At 36.3% G+C, this 22,525-nt stretch overlaps 2 protein-coding genes across 4 annotated transcripts; one reads left to right on the top strand and one right to left on the bottom strand.

Annotated features, from left to right (window-relative positions):
* Window positions 1-179: 179 nt before the first annotated feature.
* LOC118264286 (uncharacterized) lies at window positions 180-22,075 on the bottom strand. Of its 2 annotated transcripts, none has more exons than XM_050707617.1 (9): window positions 21,574-22,075; window positions 20,733-20,885; window positions 11,738-12,475; window positions 11,286-11,397; window positions 9,683-9,822; window positions 5,578-5,724; window positions 4,850-5,105; window positions 4,418-4,596; window positions 180-4,333 (listed from the first exon to the last, which is right to left on the bottom strand). In XM_050707617.1, exons 1-9 carry the CDS (start codon window positions 21,724-21,726, stop codon window positions 4,250-4,252), a joined length of 1,962 nt encoding a protein of 653 aa, XP_050563574.1. In that variant the 5' UTR covers window positions 21,727-22,075; the 3' UTR covers window positions 180-4,249. The 2 variants fall into 2 exon arrangements, with proteins under 2 accessions (XP_050563574.1, XP_050563573.1); XM_050707616.1 differs by having other exon boundaries at window positions 4,850-5,108; window positions 21,574-22,074.
* On the top strand, window positions 6,395-20,678 carry LOC118264022 (chondroadherin). Of its 2 annotated transcripts, none has more exons than XM_050707619.1 (8): window positions 6,395-6,703; window positions 12,788-12,965; window positions 13,375-13,557; window positions 16,023-16,246; window positions 17,057-17,255; window positions 18,190-18,368; window positions 19,579-19,748; window positions 20,254-20,678. In XM_050707619.1, the coding sequence occupies exons 1-8, from the start codon at window positions 6,698-6,700 to the stop codon at window positions 20,531-20,533; spliced, it is 1,419 nt and encodes a 472-aa protein (XP_050563576.1). In that variant the 5' UTR covers window positions 6,395-6,697; the 3' UTR covers window positions 20,534-20,678. The 2 variants fall into 2 exon arrangements, with proteins under 2 accessions (XP_050563576.1, XP_050563575.1); XM_050707618.1 differs by lacking the exon at window positions 6,395-6,703 and adding an exon at window positions 12,475-12,694.
* Window positions 22,076-22,525: the final 450 nt, after the last annotated feature.

Below are 22,525 nucleotides of genomic sequence, written 5' to 3'. Positions count from 1 at the left end.
GTTTAAAATACATCCCCATTATCAAAGTCAAGATTTTCCGATACAAGTATACATATTATATGTATACATTAGGGGGTCATACGCAAAAACAAACGTCACGTTTTGGCATCCTGAACGATCCTCCTTCACTCGATTGCAGTTGGTAATGTAACAAACGGTTGGTTGAAAGAAAAAACAACTTTAGCTGCTATAATTTATTTGTAAAAAAATATTCTACTCACTACATAGCCAATATATCAGTTAAAACTTTAATAATTTAAGTATCCATCCCTGCGTAAGTCACATTATTTATCATCTATACAACAATAACTAATGTTTCACAATGAGTATTCCGGCCACGTGTTCATACTAAACAATCTCAAACGGATAATTTATGCTGAAACTTACTATAAATACGTACAGTTATGTAATTTGACAACAACAATAACAAATGGTCCTTCAAAGCTTTCTATATTGGAAATTATTGCTTTATGTTAATATCATAATATTATAAATACGTCTTTAAGAAGAATTACCAGCAGAACAATTTCACATCTGCTAGAGTTGAAATTTGACATTAAAAGAGCTTATCGGTTTCAAAGTTTGTCGCTGGACAACTGCGCTCACGGTACCTAGGTAAATACAACATACATTTCTTAATTACAATTACTATTAGAATAACATTTAATTTGGATTATAAGGCTCTGTGACCAACAGGTCTATTGCTTTCGTTACTTGATTGCTATCATAACACCTACGATAGTACATATTATTATAATAGACTGAGCTCACCCGTCCAGCGCACACGATATATAATTGACAATATTCATTCTATATTATTCAGATATTACTGTTCAGTTTTACATACAATGTTCATCACCACTTATCACAATGTTATTGCTTTTCGGATACACACATCTACTACATTCTCCAACAAAATATATCACAATGAATAAAAATACTTTTACATTATCATTTTTCGAATACATATCTCGAGCGAAATATAACGTGAGAGTGAATACAAAAACAGAAGACATTCATGAGAGTTCTTGTCAGTCTTAAATCTTCGAAAAATGACGTTACATACAATGTCGAATGGAATTCCTAGGATATGAATACGAAGCCCATATTCCAGCATAAATTATAATAATACACAACAGTATTGGTACTGTCTGCGCCTCTGTCAGACGTGATAATAAAAACAAAATCACAAACACATGCTTGTTAGAGCGTAAGCACACACAACACAACCGGTTTGTTAGTAACTAAATGACGATATACATTGTTCATCAACTCTTAATACCGATATATCCATAAATTAACCTAACGTAATAAATAACCAAATTGGAAGATCTATCGTAGTAGTATTCTGCTGTATGTGTACACTGACACACAGAGAACACGAAACGAGTGAAAAGTGTAAGTAGACGACGATGTTCAAGCGAAAATATTTAACCAAACATTCCACTTCCACCGACAATTACCGTAAACGAGTTAAATTCGGAAGTCAAACTAGATAAAACCTAATAAAAATACAAAAATAATAAACCTAACACAAATGTACAGAGTAGAGTTCAATAAAATAATACTGTATCACTACTGCAATCAGCAATATTAGTGGAGATTTAGAACTGTCCTATGGTGCCCAACTTACACTAGCAGGCTAGTATTCAAAGTAACAATCCTTCACACTGAGATGCATTCCTTAACAATCGGTTTGGAATAAACTAATGTCCCACTTATTCATTGCAAACCAGCACAAACAAGGTACTGTGAATATTATATCTATAATATTCTATTTCTCAATAAATCAAGATGGGTTACTGTTTCAAAAATATCGACATAAGTAGGTACTTATTTATTATATTTATTCCTGTCCACAACATCACTTCTAACGACAATTTAAAAAAAATATTCGGTCATAGATATACTCTTAGAAAAATAAACACGACCTAGTTCCTACATCAAGATCAAAATGGATAAATTGAATTTCAATTTTAATATCATCGTAGAGAGAGAGAGCTAAAGTTTATATAGAGAGCGAAACACTTTTAGTTTTACGTACATTACGGTATCATCAAGAGTATGAATGAACCATTATTGTCAAGGTAGACAGCTACTCCGACACAAACTAGGCGTAGGCAATACTAACGGTACACTACACCGACAACTATACAGTGATCCCAATAAGAATGAATAAATAATCTCAATTTTTAAAGCTTTTAAATACGATAAGCTTGACGTAACGTTGAAGGTTAGCTGCAACAGAATCACACGATCAGGTGCCTCGGCTACGTTACAGCGGAGGTTGTCTAGCTAAGTATATCACAATGTCTCATAGACTGCTGTATTTTACTGGCCCGTGGGGTTTCGATAATTAAACGAACTAACACTAAATTAAGTAGAGACGTCAAGTAAAGGACGGTGACAGAGTTCACAGCTAAATAAGTCGAATGGAAGCAATAACAAAACAGCCCAGTTCAAGGTACAGATAACGTAAATGCTTTCTGTTATAAATAAACACATAACACTGACCATCATGAGGTGAATCCGGTAGATTTTAACTCAAATATAATGCCACAACGTTTCTGTTAAATGGTTTGTTCTAACGCTTAACGACCACAAATGCCCAATATCATAAATGGATTGAAAATATAATTCTTAAAATAAATCTTTTACTTATGTTATGAAGTACAATATATCTATTTTAATAATGCCAAAGTTACAGGTGTTTACTGTTCATTAGTAATATATAAAGGCAACATCATCATAATCACTATGTTAATGAGAATGTATACTATTGTAAGTACACCACAGATTAGTGAACGATTTATGATCGAAAGATTTTACATTAGGAATTTGCTAAAATTCAAGCAGGCAATGTTGAAGCGTGGTAAATAAAATATTTATTAAATACTTTATATAAATCCAAAAGTAATTTTATGTATAATTCTATATATTTATTATTTACCAACCCTACGGTATTAATGTGTCCTGGACTTTAAATATTTCCAGAATCATTTTGCTTGTTATTATTGCTTCTTTTCATTTTGTTACCTTATCTAAAAAAAAATACTCGACAGAAAAAAATACTTACATTGTAAATACTGACCGAAATGGGAAATAAATTAGACACTTATAATTTACTGAATTTAAGCATTACAACTACTACGTAAACAATAAAATTTACAATATGACCTATAACTAAAAGAATACTTGCGTCCTGCAATAGGTAACCGTAAATATAATTTCAATAATATCAAAGAGAGCATTCTAAGGCAAGGCTTACTATAATAAAACCCGATATCATAGTGTCATTATCTTTTTGAGATTTATAATTACAGATCGAAATCAGCGTCAGTCCGAGATCGCGAAGTTTCCCGAACAAACCCGAATACTTTATTACACAAGACTGCTGGAAGTATCGTCACTCCGAGCTGCCATCACAAATTGCACGATGCTTACACATGCATGACCAACAATCATACATATCACAAGTTAAGAATAATGTACACACGGAAAGTACTTCGTGACCGTACACTGTGGTACCATTATCTTCCCTATACATTAAGTAGGCACTAATACAATCAATGTATATTGTTTCCCGCGACCAAATCACGAAATTATGCGTAATGCCCTGGTTTTTTTGTATATTTTAAATCGTATTCCTATTGATTAGATGTTAGACAAATTATTGTCGACTACGAAACAACCATACAACAATGTGTAACATCAAATAACGTGGTCGACAATCTTTCGCCCCATCCTAAACGCCCTAATACGTCATTCCACAATTCAACCGGTCGTTTGATATAATATGGAAGAAGCTAAACCATCATTGAGTGCTACGTGAGATTCTATTATGAAAAAATGTATGTTCTTCTATAAAAATAATTCACATTTTATTCTATTACGACCAGTCGAAAGGGATGAACATTTTAATATATATTTTCCCTCTATTGTCATCAAACACTGGCCTGAACTATCACTAAATAGATATTTAGTACTATATAATATGAAGAATGTTATTATTGCATGTATACTTATACTCTATTAATTTTATTATTGCTTTTCGAGCGAATGTTTCTGTGATTGTTAGACACAAGTGTTATTAGGGTGCCGAGCTTGTGTGGAACATTCATAGGAACATCGTAAGTTTGTAGAGAAGCTACCGATACGGAATATACACGCGATGCTGCAAGGGAACAATGTGTGGTGTGACGAGTCGCCGGGGCTATGGCGTCCGTAGCGAGCGTATCACAGAGGGCAGTCAGTGAGTCTCTTCGGCGGCGGCGACGTGGCTGGCCACCAGGTTCAGGGGCGCCTCGTCGTACTCGGGGGCGCTTATACCCACCTGCGGTTATTCAGTTACGATTTTAGCCTGACTGATGAGAGATAACTGATTTGTGGGAGTATGTAAGTAGTGTGTGAGTAGTACCTGTTCGTGATGGTGCGAGGGCCGTGCGGTGCGCGCGTGCAGCGCGGCCAGTAGATGCGGCTGCAGCTGGCGACGCAGCGCCTGCAGCACGGCCTCCTCCGCGCCCTCGCCGCCGCTGCCCGCGCCCTCGCCCGCCTCGCACGCCGCGCCGCCCGCGCCGCCGCCGCTGCGACGGGATTCTGTGACAATATAGCTACATTTAACACCAGTTCAACAATAAAATATTTTTTCAGAGGAAACCGCAATCAAACTCAATATAGAACGAACATTGAGAATAAAAAAGAACATAAAGTTGAGAAGTTATCATCACAATTAGCTGCAATACGAAAACTGCTGCTCATCAATAGGTCCAGACATCTTGAGGCTCGCAGTAAGGTTACAAAAATTTCCGAAAAGACACAATCACGACGACTACAACGTTGCGATACTCACTGCTCTTGGTGTGCTTGCCGTCGTGTCGCGGGCGGCGGCGGCGCGTGTGGATGGTGTCGCGGCGCATGGCGGTGGGGCGCGGCACGCCGTGCAGCTTGAAGTACAGGCCGCACGCGTTGCACACCATCTCGCCGCGCGCGTCGCGCCGCCAGATGGTCGTCGTGTGCGTGCCGCAGTTGCTGCACGAGAGCTCCACGCGCGGCCCCGACCGACCCGAGCCTGCTCCTCCGGGAGTCGATGACCCCTCTGGCGGTTCCTGCTGCATAAAATAATCTTCATTATTATGTCAAAAGGAAGAACAAGCCGACCTCAAGTAAAGGGAGAAGGTAAAGAAGAAGAATTATGTCAAAAGGCTTCACCGCTTCGATAGAGGAGGGTACCCAATTTAAAAAAGAAAATACCTTTCCTCCCTAAATAAGACCTGACTGTAGCATAGATGTAGTTACGCCATCGAAAGTAGTATATAATATAACAGGGTCATGTGCTAACACTGGTGTCAGACATATATTTATACACCTATACAACAATTACTAACTCTGTACAATCGAATTCTGAAGTAAAGACAGTCCTATAAACCGTCTGGTATGAAAGACAACAGTAAGTAACATGATAGAGATTACGGTAGACATTTTAGCTTCCGTACGCTCTCTTGGTTCCATACATCTAACTAGTGCAAGTCAAATCGCTTGTTCTTCGAAGAAGATTTATCGCAGTCTCGTATAGCTTACGTTTTCAGATGCAGTTTGTGGCCATTGCGCGTTCGTGGCGGGCGGGTCCACGGCCATAATAGGTTGTGCTCGTGCCGGGAAACTCTGTTTTCTTCGCGCAGTGCCTGCCACACTCGACCCGCGACCTGAACTTGTCCATTCGCCATTCTGTAACCAAAGACACACATATACATACATTACGTGCCAACGAGCTCACTTTGATCCATTGCATTTGTGTTATTTTGTTGGTTTGCCCAAGGACTTTTATTGGGACCAATCTATTTCTATTTGTTTTTTACTATATGTTGGGTTTTGTCATAATATTTTCGCGAAGGAATAGGTAGACATATCAAATGAAATAATGACACATTTTTTTGCCAATTATGTTATAAGCCCTTTGTAGCCCTTTGTGAAGGGACACCGTGCACCATTCGATACTCTATGCTACTAATGATAACCAATAACACTACCCCGAAACTAAGCAGTCTCCAATAGCTTACGAAGCAGTCAAAGAACTGCATAAATGTTCTAAAAAAAATAGATTTTTCCTCAAGCACTACTTTCATACAATAGTTGTAAAGACAGAAAATGATTAAGTAACAGCCAAATTCTCGAAACTATTGTCCTGTACACAAAAGATAGATAAGTGCATTTCTAGCGGGCACACATATATCTTGCCATGAGCATCTAGCGTAGATAACACATAACAATAAGAACATAACTTAAAGTAGACAAGGAAAATGTAAATCATAAATGTCCATTAACATAACATCATAGATGGACACAGAAAGAAGTAAATTCGTGCTGTCACGTGCCCTACTTCATTATATATTATTCTTTATTCTCAGTTTGTGGTAAACAACAGACGTATAACTTGTATTTTCTTCATGCGCTGTTTAAAAAGTTTCATATTTACGAAAAAAGTTAGTAATATTTACAAAGGCTCATTAAAATAACATCGTATTACACAGTTATACGTTCAAATTAAATTTCACTGTCGAATATAAACCAGTTTTGTTAACGATAATGACTGAGATATGGAGCGCCCATCGAAGTTCATAACTTGTGTAATTAATGCACTCTTATGACCTGTCTGCTTGGCACGCTGTGTGATTGGATTTCTGTTTGGTGAGAGCACACCATGAAGGTTAGTTGCGTTTTATTATATTTATATGTTTCTTTTTCCTTGTGTATACAGGCTTAGTTTTTCTTCTTGGTACTTATTCCTCTTTAGTATCAGTACATGTAGACTATTTTTTTTGACGCAGTGCAACATGGTGCGGATGATAATAAATTAAGTTGATTATTATTTTATTGTTTGTGATCGCCAATTCATCAGAGAGAGATAATATAATCAAATTACTTTCTGTTAGTACTATACATACCGCTGTACTACTGTCGATTTATTACTTGCTCAATGTCAGCTATTTTTTTTTAAACTACTAGTAGGTATCAGTAACTATAAAACGAACGCTAATTACAATAGACGTTCACCGTACTCTTAATGCACCTGCACGATTACTTTAGTAGAAAATTATTTAATTGCGCCATCATTTTAGAGGATCAGTCTTTAACAATAAGTAGCGTCATAAGTTAGTTTAGCTAGCATTCTGTTATCACCTACCAATACATAGACACTCAATATGCAGTAATTAAATATTACGTTATCAGTGTAACAACTAACAAGCAATGGAGACTTGATACATTGATAAGAAATCCATGTCGCATCTTGGGTGACGCGATGACATAAGTCAATACGTACCTAATACAATATTTTTTTGACTTGTTTGTGGTGCATTTTAACAACTCTGAGACCAACATGGATTTGAAATGTTTGTAAACAAATGGCACATTATTGAGCTTCTATCATTTTGCTATCAATCAGAATTATCACTAAATAGAGTGAGAGAGTGTGGCCCCCACCCTTATAATTTGTTTACTAGTGCACCATTTTAAAATCAAAGACTCAATAATAGCTTATTTATGAAAAAAAGACGAACGTCTTATTCAAATCCATAGTTATTCAGTCCTTATTTAAAACCAGAAATTAGTCATAGAGTATAGCTTGAGAAACAGATCATAAGCACATGACCGGATAGTTTCTTTCAAGCGTACCGATTGTTGGCAGTAGGCCAAATTAGGTAGGACAGATAAGACAAAGCGAATATTAAAGCTAGGTGAAATGATTATATCGTATGAGTGAGGTTATCGGATGCCTAATCCTCCGCTCTCGAATCCTTAAAACGCCGACAACGCTATTGTAACTACTCTAGTGTTGTATGTCCATAGATCGCGACGAAAGCTTACTAGTCAGTTAAAAAAAATTTCATAAATCTCATTTAATTGACGAAAAACGCATAAACAAAGGTTCAGTAATTTTTGTTTATATCGCGAATAGACAGTTTGATAACGAAAGAATTTTGAAGAGATATATGTTACATACATACTTATATGTTATATCATTCAGCCCCGTGCATGACTAGTGGTAATAAAATTGAACTTTAATACGGAACACATGCATGTATATAGCGCATGTTTCCTTATTCGTTCAACATAACATAACTTTATAGCGTAGAATATTCACACATAAAATACTGAAAGTAGTAAACTTGTAACTTAAGGAAATTACAGAGAAATGCTCATTACCTATTACTTAACTCATTAGGAATATAACAGAAGATGTGTCTGTTAATTCAACACCAACTTTATCACCCATTTGAGGAACAGTATGACTGAGTATTTTGTTTTCTTTTTAATTCTTAGTCATAGCACGGAGTCTGTAATGGTGCGTGTATTGCAATAGTCGCATTTTCTATTACACTTCTGTTTACATGTTCTGGGAATAAATAAAATCTCCCCAATCCCCAAAAGGCCAGCAATAGAGTTGACTTGTAACTTCGCTAATGTGTCGGGTGTCCATAAGCGGCGCCGATTGCTTACCAACACTGCTTTATCCAATAAAAAAGGTGTGGTATTGTTATTATTTTCATCAAAACAAGTGTACCGTTTTCGGGGAATAACAGGCCAGATGTCTTGGTATTGTAACAATAATATAGATGATTTAATTCCTATCAGTTTGTTTACCCGCATCGTTTATATCTGAAGTATTCACCTATTGACAAGATAAATTACTTCGCGGAGTACAACTTCGTATCAACGTATCGTAGAATTCATTTGTAGATACAAACAAGATACACATGTTTTGTTATCTATTTACCTAAAAAATGGGTCTTGAGTATTATATTGACGATTTCAATAAGTGCTTAATATAATTGATGATGGAAATACTTAGAATTTTAGCTATTATGAGCAATTTTGTGATTAAACTTTTTCAAGTAATTATCTTATCGTCCATTATTTCTCGATCTTACATTTTTATTTCAATTTACACGGTTTATGTCAAAAATACTTTTGTTATCAAGAAGCAAGTTCGTACGGTCATATCGGTCATAGGAAAATCCATCATATTATTTATTACAGGTCAATCACACTCTCAAAAAGTCAGACAATGCAGTTGCGACGTGATGTGACCATCGTCGATGCAATTTGACAAACCCTAATTTTATTACTTACATGAGTGAGACATACTAAATTAATTATTATGTTATCAGGGTATTCACATAACTGTTTGACGAGGAACTTGACTAGTTTCAAGCCATGCTAGGGGCTCATATTCATGAGCAGCATTCCGCGACAAACTATCATTAAATCTATCTTGCTAGCTAGATTTTGTTCAGTTTTCGTATTATTTTTAATATTTTTCCCACTCTTTCCGGAGCTGCGGACTACCTAACGGGTTTACCGGGGCTCTGGCTTCGAAAGGCAAGAATAGGAACGGGGTGGTTTTTAGTCAGTAAGAGTCTGACACTCCCTCTCGCCTCGCCCAGAGCGTGAGAAGTCATTGGATGATTTTCCCACCTCAAAAAAAAGGTTTTCTCCTGTATCGTAGGTGCGTTTACAAACATACAATTTCACATAAACATGACACCCAGACTCGCAAAAACAATTTGTGGATCACACAAAGAGTCCATCCTCCCACGGAGCGTGCAATGTGCAATGATAATTGTAAAGAGTAGAACCGTACCATGTAAATTGACAGAAGCTATATAATTAAAGATGTACTGACCGGTGAGACGGAGCCATTGATGGGTTGCTGTAGAGTGGAGGATAGTGGTGAGGCCGGCGTTCTCAGTGGGGATACTGTCATGCCAAGCTGCTTGCTGTTGATTAGCCGCCGCAGTAACTGTGTCGCTTCTCCGCTACGTCCTGCAAATAACATCATAGGAATTTTATCTTGGATCTATATTTTAAATAAATAAATAAATGGGTTCACTATTTTCTTCTGTCTCATGGAATTTAAAAGGAACTCGTACTATTATCTATATAATATAATATTATGTATATTTCTAATACTGGCGAAAACTATACGCGATGGAAGTATTTCTCGTGTGCTAATTTGCCCAAAAATCCATTGAGCATATAGTAATTTTCAACTAAACTTTATTTTGTAAGCCATAAGAGTGATTTAGGTGGTTTGAGTTAAGTCCAGGCATTAGGTGACTAAAGCATAATCATAATTTAACATCTTTACCTTAAATAATTACCAGTATTTTACACGAATCGATACCTTTTTTTTAGTCTTGCAATAAAATTATAAACACTTAATATGAAGAAGGTTCATCTTTGAAACCTAGCCTGTTTGGGTATCACGGTTACGTTCCGAAAAAAAAAAAAACAAATGCGCGTATGGTCTAAATTCAAACGAAATAATAACATTATGTTAGTATGATTAGAACTTGTGACGGGATATTTACCATGTTTATTGAATTTGGTGAGTTTCCGATATTTCGGCACTGTTGCAAGCGCCATGATCACGGATTAACTCACCAAATTCAATAAACATGGTAAATATCCCGTCAAAAGTTCTAATTATAGTGTTAGTGACCATGTCAGTTTAAAAACTTATATTATGTTATTATTACAAGTGTAACATTATTATAATGCAATCATTATACAAGATTTTCAACATTTTGTAAAGTAAACTGAGCCTTGTGAGTACAGTCTTAAGAACAAGTTTGCAGTGTTACAGCTCGTTAGCCATTTACATATTCTTCACTGTAATATTAGTATAAGTAATATTAGTATGTAAATAGCGAAGTAAAAGTGCGAAAGATCAATGTCGGGTGCAAAAGTGAAAAACATCATTGAATATTTAAATGGGTACTTACTACATTAAATAGGTCTTACAGATTGATCATGGTAAAAAAATGCAGAGTAAACAGACTTGTGACATTTCGACCGATCTATTTTCATTATATTTGTAGTATTATATTCTCTCTTTGTAACTGTTATGAGGGATCAACAGTTGATTCTCGAAAAGGGAGTATTATATTCAATTATGTGCATTTCTGTCTATGCCTTTGAGACATATAAGATGGTAACATTAATATAGTCCACTTTTTATCTTATTATAACATGAAACACCCTGTACTATTACATTAAACAAGTCATACTGAAGAGATAAGTTTCAACAAAGACCAATCCAGTGGTGAACTAGTATGTCATACTTATTTCTCTCTCTATCGAAATAATAGGCAAACCAACTAAACTAGTTAAGTCTGCCGTGAATCTATTAATGCAAATCCTACATTTTCAACTTTACTATTTGGCAATTAAGTCGAAAATTGATAGTAAAGATTATTAGCATCTATTTGTTGCAATGATCTCACCGTTTTGTCTATGTAGGGCCTGCCAGAGGGATTCCTTATCTTGTTCGTGTTCCATAGCGGGTTGCGGCGAAGACTGGGTCGATCGGGCTGATTGCGTCTCCTCAGGGTCGTCCTGTAATCCACACAACATACATTTTCAATTACGTGAAGAACAGGGATTGGATTTTATGAAAGAAATAAGGACAATATTGCCTATCAATATTCATATTATAATAAAAATTAAATACGTTTGACAAACTTTCGGGAGTGGGACCCCAAAATAGTTGCAATTCGCAAAGCTTAGTCACATTTAGAGGCCATAGAGGTTGCAAAAATATCAGTCAATGTCGCTGGAAGCATTGACGTCATCCCAACCTTGTTCGTTATCTCTCGTTTTCTATTGTGGACGGCAGAATACCTGGTTGACCTTCCTCTGTAAAACATGCCGCAGATATTAATTGCAAGGAGCTCACCTGCGACATCTGAGAAATGTCCATCTGAAGCCTGTCTGGGTCTGACCCACTACTGCTCCGACTGCAATCTTCATATACCGACGAATTTTCTTTTGATGTTTTAATTTTGTTTCGACCGAAGATATGTTGCTTGTACTCATCAACAAAGTTTGTTTTGTGTGCCAGGGCGCCGTGGAAGTAAGTGTTCGTGTGTTCTCTGTCCTGCTGGTCGGTCTGTTCGTTGGGCTCGTTTTTGACAGAACTGTATAGGGAGAGGTCCATCTCTTTGTTGTCATGGTCGTCGTTGCTGGTGGGGCTGGCGACGTGCTGCGACGCGCTGTACGCGTACTGCTCGTCCGGGTACTCGTGCTGGTACTCGGCCGCGCCGCCCGTGTACTTCGATGGGTACTTCTGAGACTCGTCGGTTTCCCGAGCCACCGCCACAGCCTTGTTTATGATATCTATGACGGAGTTGCAGTGCATCACCTCTCTCGCTCTGTCAGAGGGCGGTAAACTCTGTACGCTGTTGAACATTATATGAGGCTCCTCTTCTTGTTTGACCGCATATTTACTTGGGTCGTAATTTTTTATTTGTAGTAATGTGACCGCCGCTTGCCGGCTCTCCAAATTCTTCATCTCCTCAGTCGAGTCCGGAGAGCCGATCTCTGCATATTTGTGTTTTAAATCGTCCTCGTAATCGGTGTCGCTCAGTGGCTTGATTATTTCTTCTAATTTTGCCGCCGTTATGTTCAGGACTTCCTAAAATAAAAGACAATGTTTGGACATCAAACGAAGCTCATACATATTAGAAGAACGATAGCACAAACAAACATCAACCAATGAGAAGCTCGCTCACTTCGTGTCACTCGTGATATCAGTCGGCTCCTAACTGATAAGATAAAATATATTGTGATCCGAAGGTGTTCTCCAGTGTCCTTTCTAATTTTGGTGAAAATGTACTTCCAAGCGCTATGCAAAGTGAGTGACCGTAGTGGCCGAGATAGAAAACAGAGACGATCGTTGTTTGTGTACCTTAAAGATTACATAAGTAATGGTGTTTCTTTGTTGTAGGTGTTAATGATATTATGCGTCCTAGTTTCGTCGAGCCGCGCACTAGAGGCCGACGCGGAAAACGTTCCATGTGATATTACTATACAAGACTCTTCCAATCTCACACTAAACTGTTCGCGCCGCAACATTGATGAGATTCCAGAAAAATGGCCAGAAACATTGAACAACGTAGACAAAGGTAACGACGGCGACTTTGAGGGAGAGTGATGAGATCATTAATCATCGTACATTATCGCAGAGTATGGTATAAACAAAACAAATAGCTGGAAATCAATCAAGTTTCATATTGAAGACAACGCTCCCTAAAATAACTATCGGTTGATCAACATATCTGATCAAGTTTTAGTGTTATAATAAATTATTCATAATACATTCTGAAAATCATGCATACGTTCCGTGCGTACGTTTATCGATGCAGTGAAGTTTACCGTGGGTGGAATGGATTAGGTTTTATTATAATACCTATTTGGTTTTATGAATATTGATGAAGTATTAACAGGACTATAACCGTTATTTGCATGATAGAAAATATGTGAAGTTTTTTGTATGGAAAATAGATATTATAATGGAAATTTCATGAATTCCAGATGGGCATGTGTTGATAACGTTTTTCAACAATACAATTTCGAACGTGTCGCAAATACCAGCGGTGCCCGGCAAGAGGGTCGCGATCAGCTTCAAGTCGAACGAGATCGTTGACATCGAAGACGATGCATTCAGCAACATCGAGAGACTGGTATACCTCGATCTCAGCAACAATTATATCTCTGGTATGTTTATTATTTACATTTCAATTAAATAACAGATAAACTATAGATGCGATAGGCGATGATCATTCAAGTAAACTCATACATACATACATATTCTTCGGTCAATAGACAACGCAGGCAGTCACGAGACTATCAAATATCATCAACAAATTGCCATAGATCCCACTAACATTATAAATCAAATATTTTAACTTACTGTTATTCTGGGCCTTGATGGTCCACTAACTGGTCAATACTGACCGTTAAGCTATCAACGCTCACGTATGGAGGCGAGATACGTAATACGTGATTATTGATCAGAAAACACTTATCTGGGTCAGATATTTATGTTCACAAAAGTATTAATAAAACTTATACAAAACAGACATGAACCATACTGTTCAACTTACACGTTAAGTTGCATTCGATTACTGCAATCACTTGACATTAGGAGCAAGTCAAGTGCACTAACAGTCACTTCTAAAGCCAATATTTTTGCAATTTGTCAACCCACACTTCCAGTCAATATTTGTTTAGAATCTGTTTGGCTATTCGTTATCTTTCGGCCTTAATAACATAAAACAGAAGCGTCCCATGTCTCCTCGTTATACGAAAACAAACACTGAATAAAGATGATCTAAATCCTCGACATATAGGTAAGTTCTCTAGTAGATATATAAACAACATTTAGCAAGTGTAGACGTTTCCATTACGTCTATGATTTCAAACTTTCCATTATAAAGGTGAATGAATTCCGCTAAATGTACCTCAAACATGGCGTGATATACATAATACATCTAGATTGGAAACCCATTCATGAATCACTTTTTTTGTTTTCTGATCCATCCATATTTCAAACGACCAGCAACGATACAGCGCCGTGGTTATAGTATACGAAATAAGTGAACGCAATAATATTGCTAATATAGTTAACGTTTTATTATCTTTCACATTCTCCACAGATATGAGCGTCGAGCGCACACTCAACATCTTTCATAATGTTAGTCACCGGCAGCGGTACATTTATTTATATGGTTTCGCCGAAGAACGCTACGTTGCAACACTTTGATTCACAAAAATGTCGTAAACACCATCTAACAATAGCCTTGACTAAGACAACATGTATAGGGGACTCGTTCTCCGCGTTTCTAAGTGCATATTAAGTTGTCAGTTCCGCATGATAACAACTAGAATAGGAGAACAACAATTTTTGGCGAACTGACGTAATTCCGACTAAAGCAAATAACATGCTAATGCGCATGGTCTCATTGAACTCATTACTAACAAAGATCGTGTCATTTATAGCGCCTTTAAATCATTAAGATATAAATTACTTGCATGAGAAGATAATTCTGACATTTAACTATGATTGGATTTACCATAAATATGAAGCAATACAGTCTACTAAGAGAATAAAGCAAATTCTCATGTATTGTTATGGATATAGTAATCTATATACGTGTATTGATATCGCATTCAAATGCACTAAGTATTAAACAACAAAGTGTAATCGGAACACACACGTAGCCGTAGGTAACGTGCAAACAAGAGCAACAAAAAACTCATTAGCAAGACCATAAACAACAGAAGTAATCCTCCAGCGACATCGACAGTTCAATCAAAGGCCCCGGTTCAATGATCCGTAATTATAGTTTTGTGAGACAATTTTCTAATTTAAGATCTCCTTCTGTTCAACCGACAAATGAATTTAAGATACAGGACACGCCTCGAGAACTACACAAACAAGTTTCTGATAATGCCACTATACCATAAGCATAATAGGAAACATATCTACGGCTACACATTACGATAAAATATTTATCTCTTATCTAAACATTCATATGTGTACAGTAAGATATCGCAAACAATCTTCTCTACGCAAAATACATCTAAGTCATCAACATAAATACATAAACATGAAGAAAGTGTGTGAGTATTGTACGAAGGTGATCTCTGAAATATTCTGTCGATTTGGTAGCTCATTAGAAAGTACAAACAATTACTGGCGCATGATAAGCTATTCAAATCACAAGTATCTACGATATATCACTATTGACTTTCATTAGCATAAACGCGAACAAAGTATATTTTCTAGAAATTAATCAATTAGTAGGAATATTGTAGTACTTACAAATAGATATTATAATGATATGATTTATAATACAGTCATTATTTCTAACTAAAGATTTTGCCACAACGTGGAAGCAAGACTGTAGTCTTTAGACCAAATGTTCTCTCATCATTCATTCAAACATACAGATGAAGTACTTTATCTAAACTAATAAATATTGAATAAAATGTTACTACAGTTCTGGCACAGTGAAAACTATGAATCACTAGGAAAGTGGGCGGACGGATAAGCCGTTGCAACTTCAGAATGAATACAAAGCAGAAAGTACATACAATTGACGCAAAAACTACGACTACGACTATAACTAAATTGAGAAGGAATACCGTCACCTATATTATGACTTTTTTTATTTCAGGCGAAGTGCTAAGGAGTGAGATATTTCAAGGGAGATACATCGACGGCATATACGGCAGCATCGCATTGGAGACGCTGAACTTAGGTCACAACGACATCCACTCCCTGGACCGGTACTTGTTCCAGTACACACCGAACTTAACACGGCTCTACCTCAACAATAACCCTATTGAGATCCTCGACCACGTTACACTTCTTGCATTATCCAGTGCTGTCAATTTACAGGTAAGGAAACTATCGAATTAGTTATTTCAACTTTGGCAGAGCCTAAACAAGAATTTAGGAAGTGTTTTGTATTAAGAACCTTTTTCCTTTACTTTCATTTTATAGGTTAGTTTCTGTGTGTGTTGTGTCTCTTTTACCTAACCAACCAAATTCTTGAATCGAGACTTACGAAACCTACAAAATAGGGTGACCTACATTTATTTAGGGATCACTATCAATATCACTAACATCGACCAACAAAGTTCACGAATGCAACAACAGTGTATTTTTGTGTTGATCTAAAAAATATTGTGATAGAGATTAGCTGGAGACTAGAAATTAATGGATAGAAAACATTTCAAACAAGCTGAGATAACTACTTAATTTCTTTTGATAAATAACCTGATAAAAACGAGGTTATCAAACTCTTCGTTTTTACTTGCGCTATAAAATACTGATTTACGATGAGACACGTTATTCAAGTATTGTGTCAATTTATCCCAGACATCGGGCGAATATTAAAATGTCTATTACGAGAAGGGACTTTGCAAAGTCAACAACAATGAGTATTAGTCACGATACAAGATATCGCCATCATTAATTAAAATATATGAAAGATTAATAACTGAGATTACGCACAATGAACAATTTCTAGCCAAGATTGCATTCCAGTAACATTCATTTACTTATAATATCTAAGAAAAGGAGTTAACATTAGAACGGAAACCCAGATGTTTCTTCGTAAAGACCTTTAAGTGAGAAGATCACCTTCTATTGTTAGTTTAAGGCTCCCGCAGTGTTCACCTAAAAATACATGCTTTTTTATTTTAGGTATTGGATTTGGCTAAAACCGACATCAACAGCATACCCCTAGACGCGTTTAAAGGGTTAACGAAGCTGCAGCAAGTCGATTTGTCGGACAACGGGTTCGTGACCGTGCCGGAGAGTCTGAGCCTCGTCGGGGGCTCCCTCAAGTACCTCACCTTCAACAACAATCCCATCAACCAGCTCAATGACGACAGTTTCGTAGGTAAATACAGAGATTTATCATACCCATGAGACTTCTTATTATTCTCATGACGTCTAAACATTAGAATGATTGTAACAGCGAAACTCAGTGCTTTCAGGAGCTGAGTTTCGCGTATGGTACCGTTCCCTAATATATGGCATTAATAAATTTTATACGAATTATAATCTATCTATAAGTCTATAATTAGACCCTATCTGATTGTGAAAATCAGGTGTTAAGATAGGATGTTGTACTGTTTTGTTGTTACAATACGACGCTACGTAACCAATTTCTAGAACGGGTTTAGATCGTAGTATAACAAGTTAACAAAATGATGTTTATCTTATTTATGTACGTAGAAACTGGACTCATCATCATTTACGTACCTACTGGACGCTGAGTCATAAGTGGCTACAATACATAACATTATACTGGAACCTGTTGTTATCGCGTTACGGGAAATACCAAAATTAAAGGATTTTACGACGCCATTTATCTCCGCTTTTGTGCCAAATCAATCCCGATGAATTTCTCTTCAATCTTTTTTATATTGAATGGGCCGACGTTTGGCCGCTATCTCGCCTGATGGTAAGTGATGATGCGGCCTACGGTGGAGCACGTCTGCCCATAAGCAACCTACTCAACTTGTTTTTATAACATCGAATTATTAATTTACAACGAATGGGTGTTTGGCAACCATTAAATGTGGAGCATACTATGAAGTTTATAACTATCAATGTGTTTATTTCTGGAATGTTTACTTTATTGAAAAAAATAATCTACTACCAATACAAGTATCAGGCAACAGGCACTATTGAGTACTTATAAACAGTCCGTAGCAAAAAATGCCTCAGATGTTTATCTATTATATTAAAGAGTACATTACAGGTTGATGTAACATGCCTACTCGTTGATACGGAAGTACATAATAATAATAGAATCAGTTTTTTTGCAGGCTTAACGAACTTAATTGAATTAGAAGTCGGTGAAAACGATTATTTGGAAGAAGTGAAAAGCAGCACGTTCTCCCCACTCAAAAATTTGAGGGTACTTCACCTCTGTCACAACCGAAACCTGCGATATATCAGCCATAAAGCGTTCCTCGGATTGAAAGACAAATGGACCTTGAAAGAAGTGAGTAACGCTGTCCCAACCAATGTTACGATATAGATAGCAGCATCAGCACGGAAAATCCCGCATATCTTATGAGCATTGCTAATTCGGTGCTATAAAGTTATTGTCGAAGCGGAAATAATTTATTCTGATATTTTAATCGAAGCAAATCTAGTTTGGGCGTCATGTATTTTCTCATAATGATTAATGTTAGGTTAGTACCTACTCGGGATGACGACACCCGTCTATTATTGTGACTGATATATTCTATTATAAGCTCATGGCAACATGATTTATCAGAATTATTAAATAAACGTGATGATTACTAACATAAATTCGGTAAACGTATCATAATCATCATTTTGTAGAATGCATGCAATCCAATTTGCCCCAGTTTTTGAGTGCTTACATGACAGTCGCGGATCGGGGTCAGCTTACTAATCATTTTGTGTTGTTTTGATATACAATCAATCACTGCTACATTTATCCTAAAAAATGGAACATTGTCGACTATGATTACAATCATAATTACGCTAATTAAGACTGACTGGCTGATAGCCTGACTTATTTAGTTCTATCGGCCTTAAGAACCACTGTTAAGCACTAGTTTTTAACTTCAATCAAGTTGAGTATTCTTACGATTCTTCGATTTGGAAATAATTGTTGTGTTGCTTTGCGCTAGCGAAAAGTGGGTCAACTGTAAACCACTGCCTACAGTTTCGGGGAAAAACAACCATTATTGTTTCCTAAATAGATACGTGATACAAATAAATGAAGATTGATAAAGCATAGCCTTTCAAAAACATAATCGATAAGGGAATTCCCATAGTATTATGTAAGCCGATAAATCCGTTTGTTCTACCTTATTTAGAATCACTATCGTACATACCTACGTATGTGATTTACCTAGGAGTGAAATCGCGAGATGTTTATTAAAAAAAAGCATCGACGCGAGCATAGCAGCGCTATATTATGCGACAGTAAAAATCCTAAAATTTATTATGAAACACAAGCACATTCTCCTGAGCTGCCAAGATAAAATATGTTAATGCAGGTCATGGTCTATCAATATGCCAAATTTCATCTATATCCATTCATTAGTTTTTGCATAAAAAAATAATAAACATCCACATCTGCATAGAAAATGTGTTTTAATGTTCTAAGATGTCTCAACATTTCCACTTATAGTTAAACTATAAATATTAATTTAAAAAATGTTTTATTCATACAGGTGTACCTGGATGACAACTACCTCAGTGAGTTATCTCCAGACTTGATGCCATGGAATAAATTGGAGATATTAGGGATGACTGGCAACAATTGGCTTTGTAACTGTGAACTGGCCAACATTGTGACGGATCAGGGAGCTGGTGCTAAATTCCAGATTGGAGAGATCCCTTTGTAAGTAGATTCAAATTATAAATATCAATATTTTAGATTATAATATCTGTACATAATGTGGCTTACTTTTTTAATGTAAGAGAGGTGGTCCCATAGATAATTTTTTTTTTTGCTGCAATGAGGTTTTATGCACATGTAGATTAGGATATCTTTATATCTTTAATACATCTGGAATTGTCCAAAATTTTAAACTACACAGAAACTTCTCAAGTATCTAAAGCTACATTATAACTAATGTTTCACTCCCAAGACTGGTTTATGCCAGAATGTCAGCTCATAAAATTATTAAGTCATGAGTTCATCACAGTATTTCATATTTTATGATCGAATCAAAGATGGTAAATATAGTAGTCAATTTTGTCTTACATTTTAATTACAACTAAAACCATCTACCTAAAGAACAGTTAATTTTGAATGCACAGGTGGTTTAATATGGATTAATTTATGCTATTAAAATTTGTGATGGCAAACTATTTTAATTATAACATATGTTTTCTTATTACAGCTGTGCTGCCCCTATGAGGCTCAGTGGAGCATACATAACAAACATCACCCTTCCCTACTGCCCTACTTTGAACTCAGAACCTAAGAACACCAGGGGATTCAGTTTGTCTAACCTTAAACCAAAACACATCTTATACAGCATCCTAGCAGTAGCATTGATAGCCTGTCTAGGTATGTTACTAGGCCTACTTGTCAATGCAGTCAAATCTTTCTACAACAAAAAGATCAAGAGCCAACCAATCCGTTATATCAACATTAACTCAGATACCAGTTTTGCATGAAAGCATCTTAGTACTAATAATCAGTAAATTGTAATATATCTTCAATAGAATTATACTGTCAGCAAGTTTTAGATAGTAACGAAAATATGTAAATAGAAATTGTATTAAATATTTTTCGAAATTATTAATAAATTTTAAAACACTTTGTTTTTGTTTGTTTAGTACTAAATACAAAATAACAAAACTATAGGAAACTCACCTCTTTTGGACCAGAGAGTGAATTAGCATATTGCAAAAACTGTTCCAAAAGTCGTTCAGATTTGTGTGACAATTCTCTGAAGGTGTGAAATTCATCAAGTTTGTGTGCACAGCCCCCACACACGACTTGTGGCAGCAAGTCTTCAGGGGAAACCTAAAAATATTATTCACAGCATTAGAAATATACCAAAGTTAGTTTCACAACACCTCAGTCATTAGGAGAGTTGATGTGGCCAGTGACCTTTTACAAGTGTAATCATAGATGATGAGTCATTGGTGGCAATCTGATAACAAACACATACAAATCCACAAGTTGTTCCTGCACCAAGAAGGATGCACACTGTGACAAAATGGGAACATGTAGTCCCCCTGCAGATTGATTGCCTTAAAATACAAATCTAAATTTAGATAAAATTGAAATCTCAAAATAGCAGGGCATAGCATAACATGGATAAGCACTGTCAAAGAGCATAGGTTTGAGCAGTGTTTTTGTAGTGGAGCTGAGGCGAAGGCTCGAGGGCCACCGCAGGAGCGGCGCGGGTGTGGGGCGAGCGCGAGGTGGTCTCCGCCGTCCGCGCTCCTTTGTTATCAGCGGCCGCGTCGCTGATACAGCGCGCCTGCCATACGCTCGCATATCACTTCCACGAATGACATTAGTCATACGGCCGAGCAATCGACGCGTGGGCCGTAATATGATATCACAATGCGAAAATACCCAACACCCGCGAGAAAGTTAATGGCGCTTATCAGCATCCACAATCTCATACGCTTACGCTAAACTTTCACACGAGAAAACTCCTCCAGTTTACTGATCATTGCAAGAAATAATCAAAAATTGTTACCATTATTGACAAATTTGCCATTATCATCTCGGAAAGACGAGATTTATCCTTATCACGGTCGAAAATTGGAAGTTTAACATCACTGCAATTATCGCCACAGAATGATAAACAAAGGCGACACACTGAATGGAACTTCGGCGGCAAATTACACATATTTAGAAATTAAAACAGAGAAAAGTATTCACAATGAAAGAAAACATTTAGAAATTAATCAAGTAACTTAATTAAAATTAAAAGGTTTTGTTGAAAATATAACTCAGCATGCGATGATGTAGAATACATCACATCGCGATTGTCAACCAAACGAACGAACAAGCTACACACACATTGAAAACGTCTATTGTTTACGAAGCTATGATCGTGTCGTATGTGTGAACCAAGAAAGTTTGTTCTAGTTTACGCACTGATAAAATGATAACATTATCAAAATGATTTGTATTATCAATATTGTTGTAATATCTGATATTGATTAGGATTTATGAATGAACACTAAATAGGTATGTTATAAATTGTAATTTGTTTTATTTAAAGCGTTTGTTTTTTTTTAGATTATCACTCCAGATTGCTTATTAATATTCTTGAACTAACATCAAATTATTACAAAATATATTTTTAATAAACTTAGGAGCACTGAAATCAATTTATCTTTTTGGTAATAAACACCGATGAGTTATAATAACTTTAAAACAAATAATTCCTTAATTTTATTGCTTCAAATGTAGCAAAAATTCAAGTTACACGTGGAAATTCATCGCATTGTTAGGAAAATATTATCTCTTTCGAAAAATATTCATGAAATTAATCCAAATAATAGCTATCACCACCTAATTTTCTTATCTATTCGATTTGATAAGCACAGTAATTGATAGATTTTTTATCGTTATCACAGTCGAGAATATCTTTTATGCTTTGAAATTTATACTCTGTGCGGTTAAACGTCAACGTTAAGTGT

Source organism: Spodoptera frugiperda, unplaced genomic scaffold, assembly GCF_023101765.2.
Source record: "Spodoptera frugiperda isolate SF20-4 unplaced genomic scaffold, AGI-APGP_CSIRO_Sfru_2.0 tig00001167_1, whole genome shotgun sequence".
Classification (NCBI taxonomy): Eukaryota; Metazoa; Arthropoda; class Insecta; order Lepidoptera; family Noctuidae; genus Spodoptera; species Spodoptera frugiperda.
The sequence above is the reverse complement of the archived record's forward strand: the minus strand, read 5'-3'. Positions and strand labels throughout refer to the sequence as shown.

Coding starts and splice junctions, on each gene's coding strand:
- LOC118264022 (XM_050707618.1), top strand. CDS start 12,671: ATGTACTTCCAAGCGCTATGCAAA. Junction 12,966..13,374: donor ATTGAACAACGTAGACAAAG/GTAACGACGGCG, acceptor CATGAATTCCAG/ATGGGCATGTGTTGATAACG. Junction 17,256..18,189: donor CAATGACGACAGTTTCGTAG/GTAAATACAGAG, acceptor GTTTTTTTGCAG/GCTTAACGAACTTAATTGAA.
- LOC118264286 (XM_050707616.1), bottom strand. CDS start 21,726: ATGTGTAATTTGCCGCCGAAGTTCCATTCAGTGTGTCGCCTTTGTTTA. Junction 12,476..20,732: donor CACTCTCTGGTCCAAAAGAG/GTGAGTTTCCTA, acceptor CTTTTATTTTAG/GAAGTCCTGAACATAACGGC. Junction 4,334..4,417: donor CCTCGCACCATCACGAACAG/GTACTACTCACA, acceptor GAATAACCGCAG/GTGGGTATAAGCGCCCCCGA.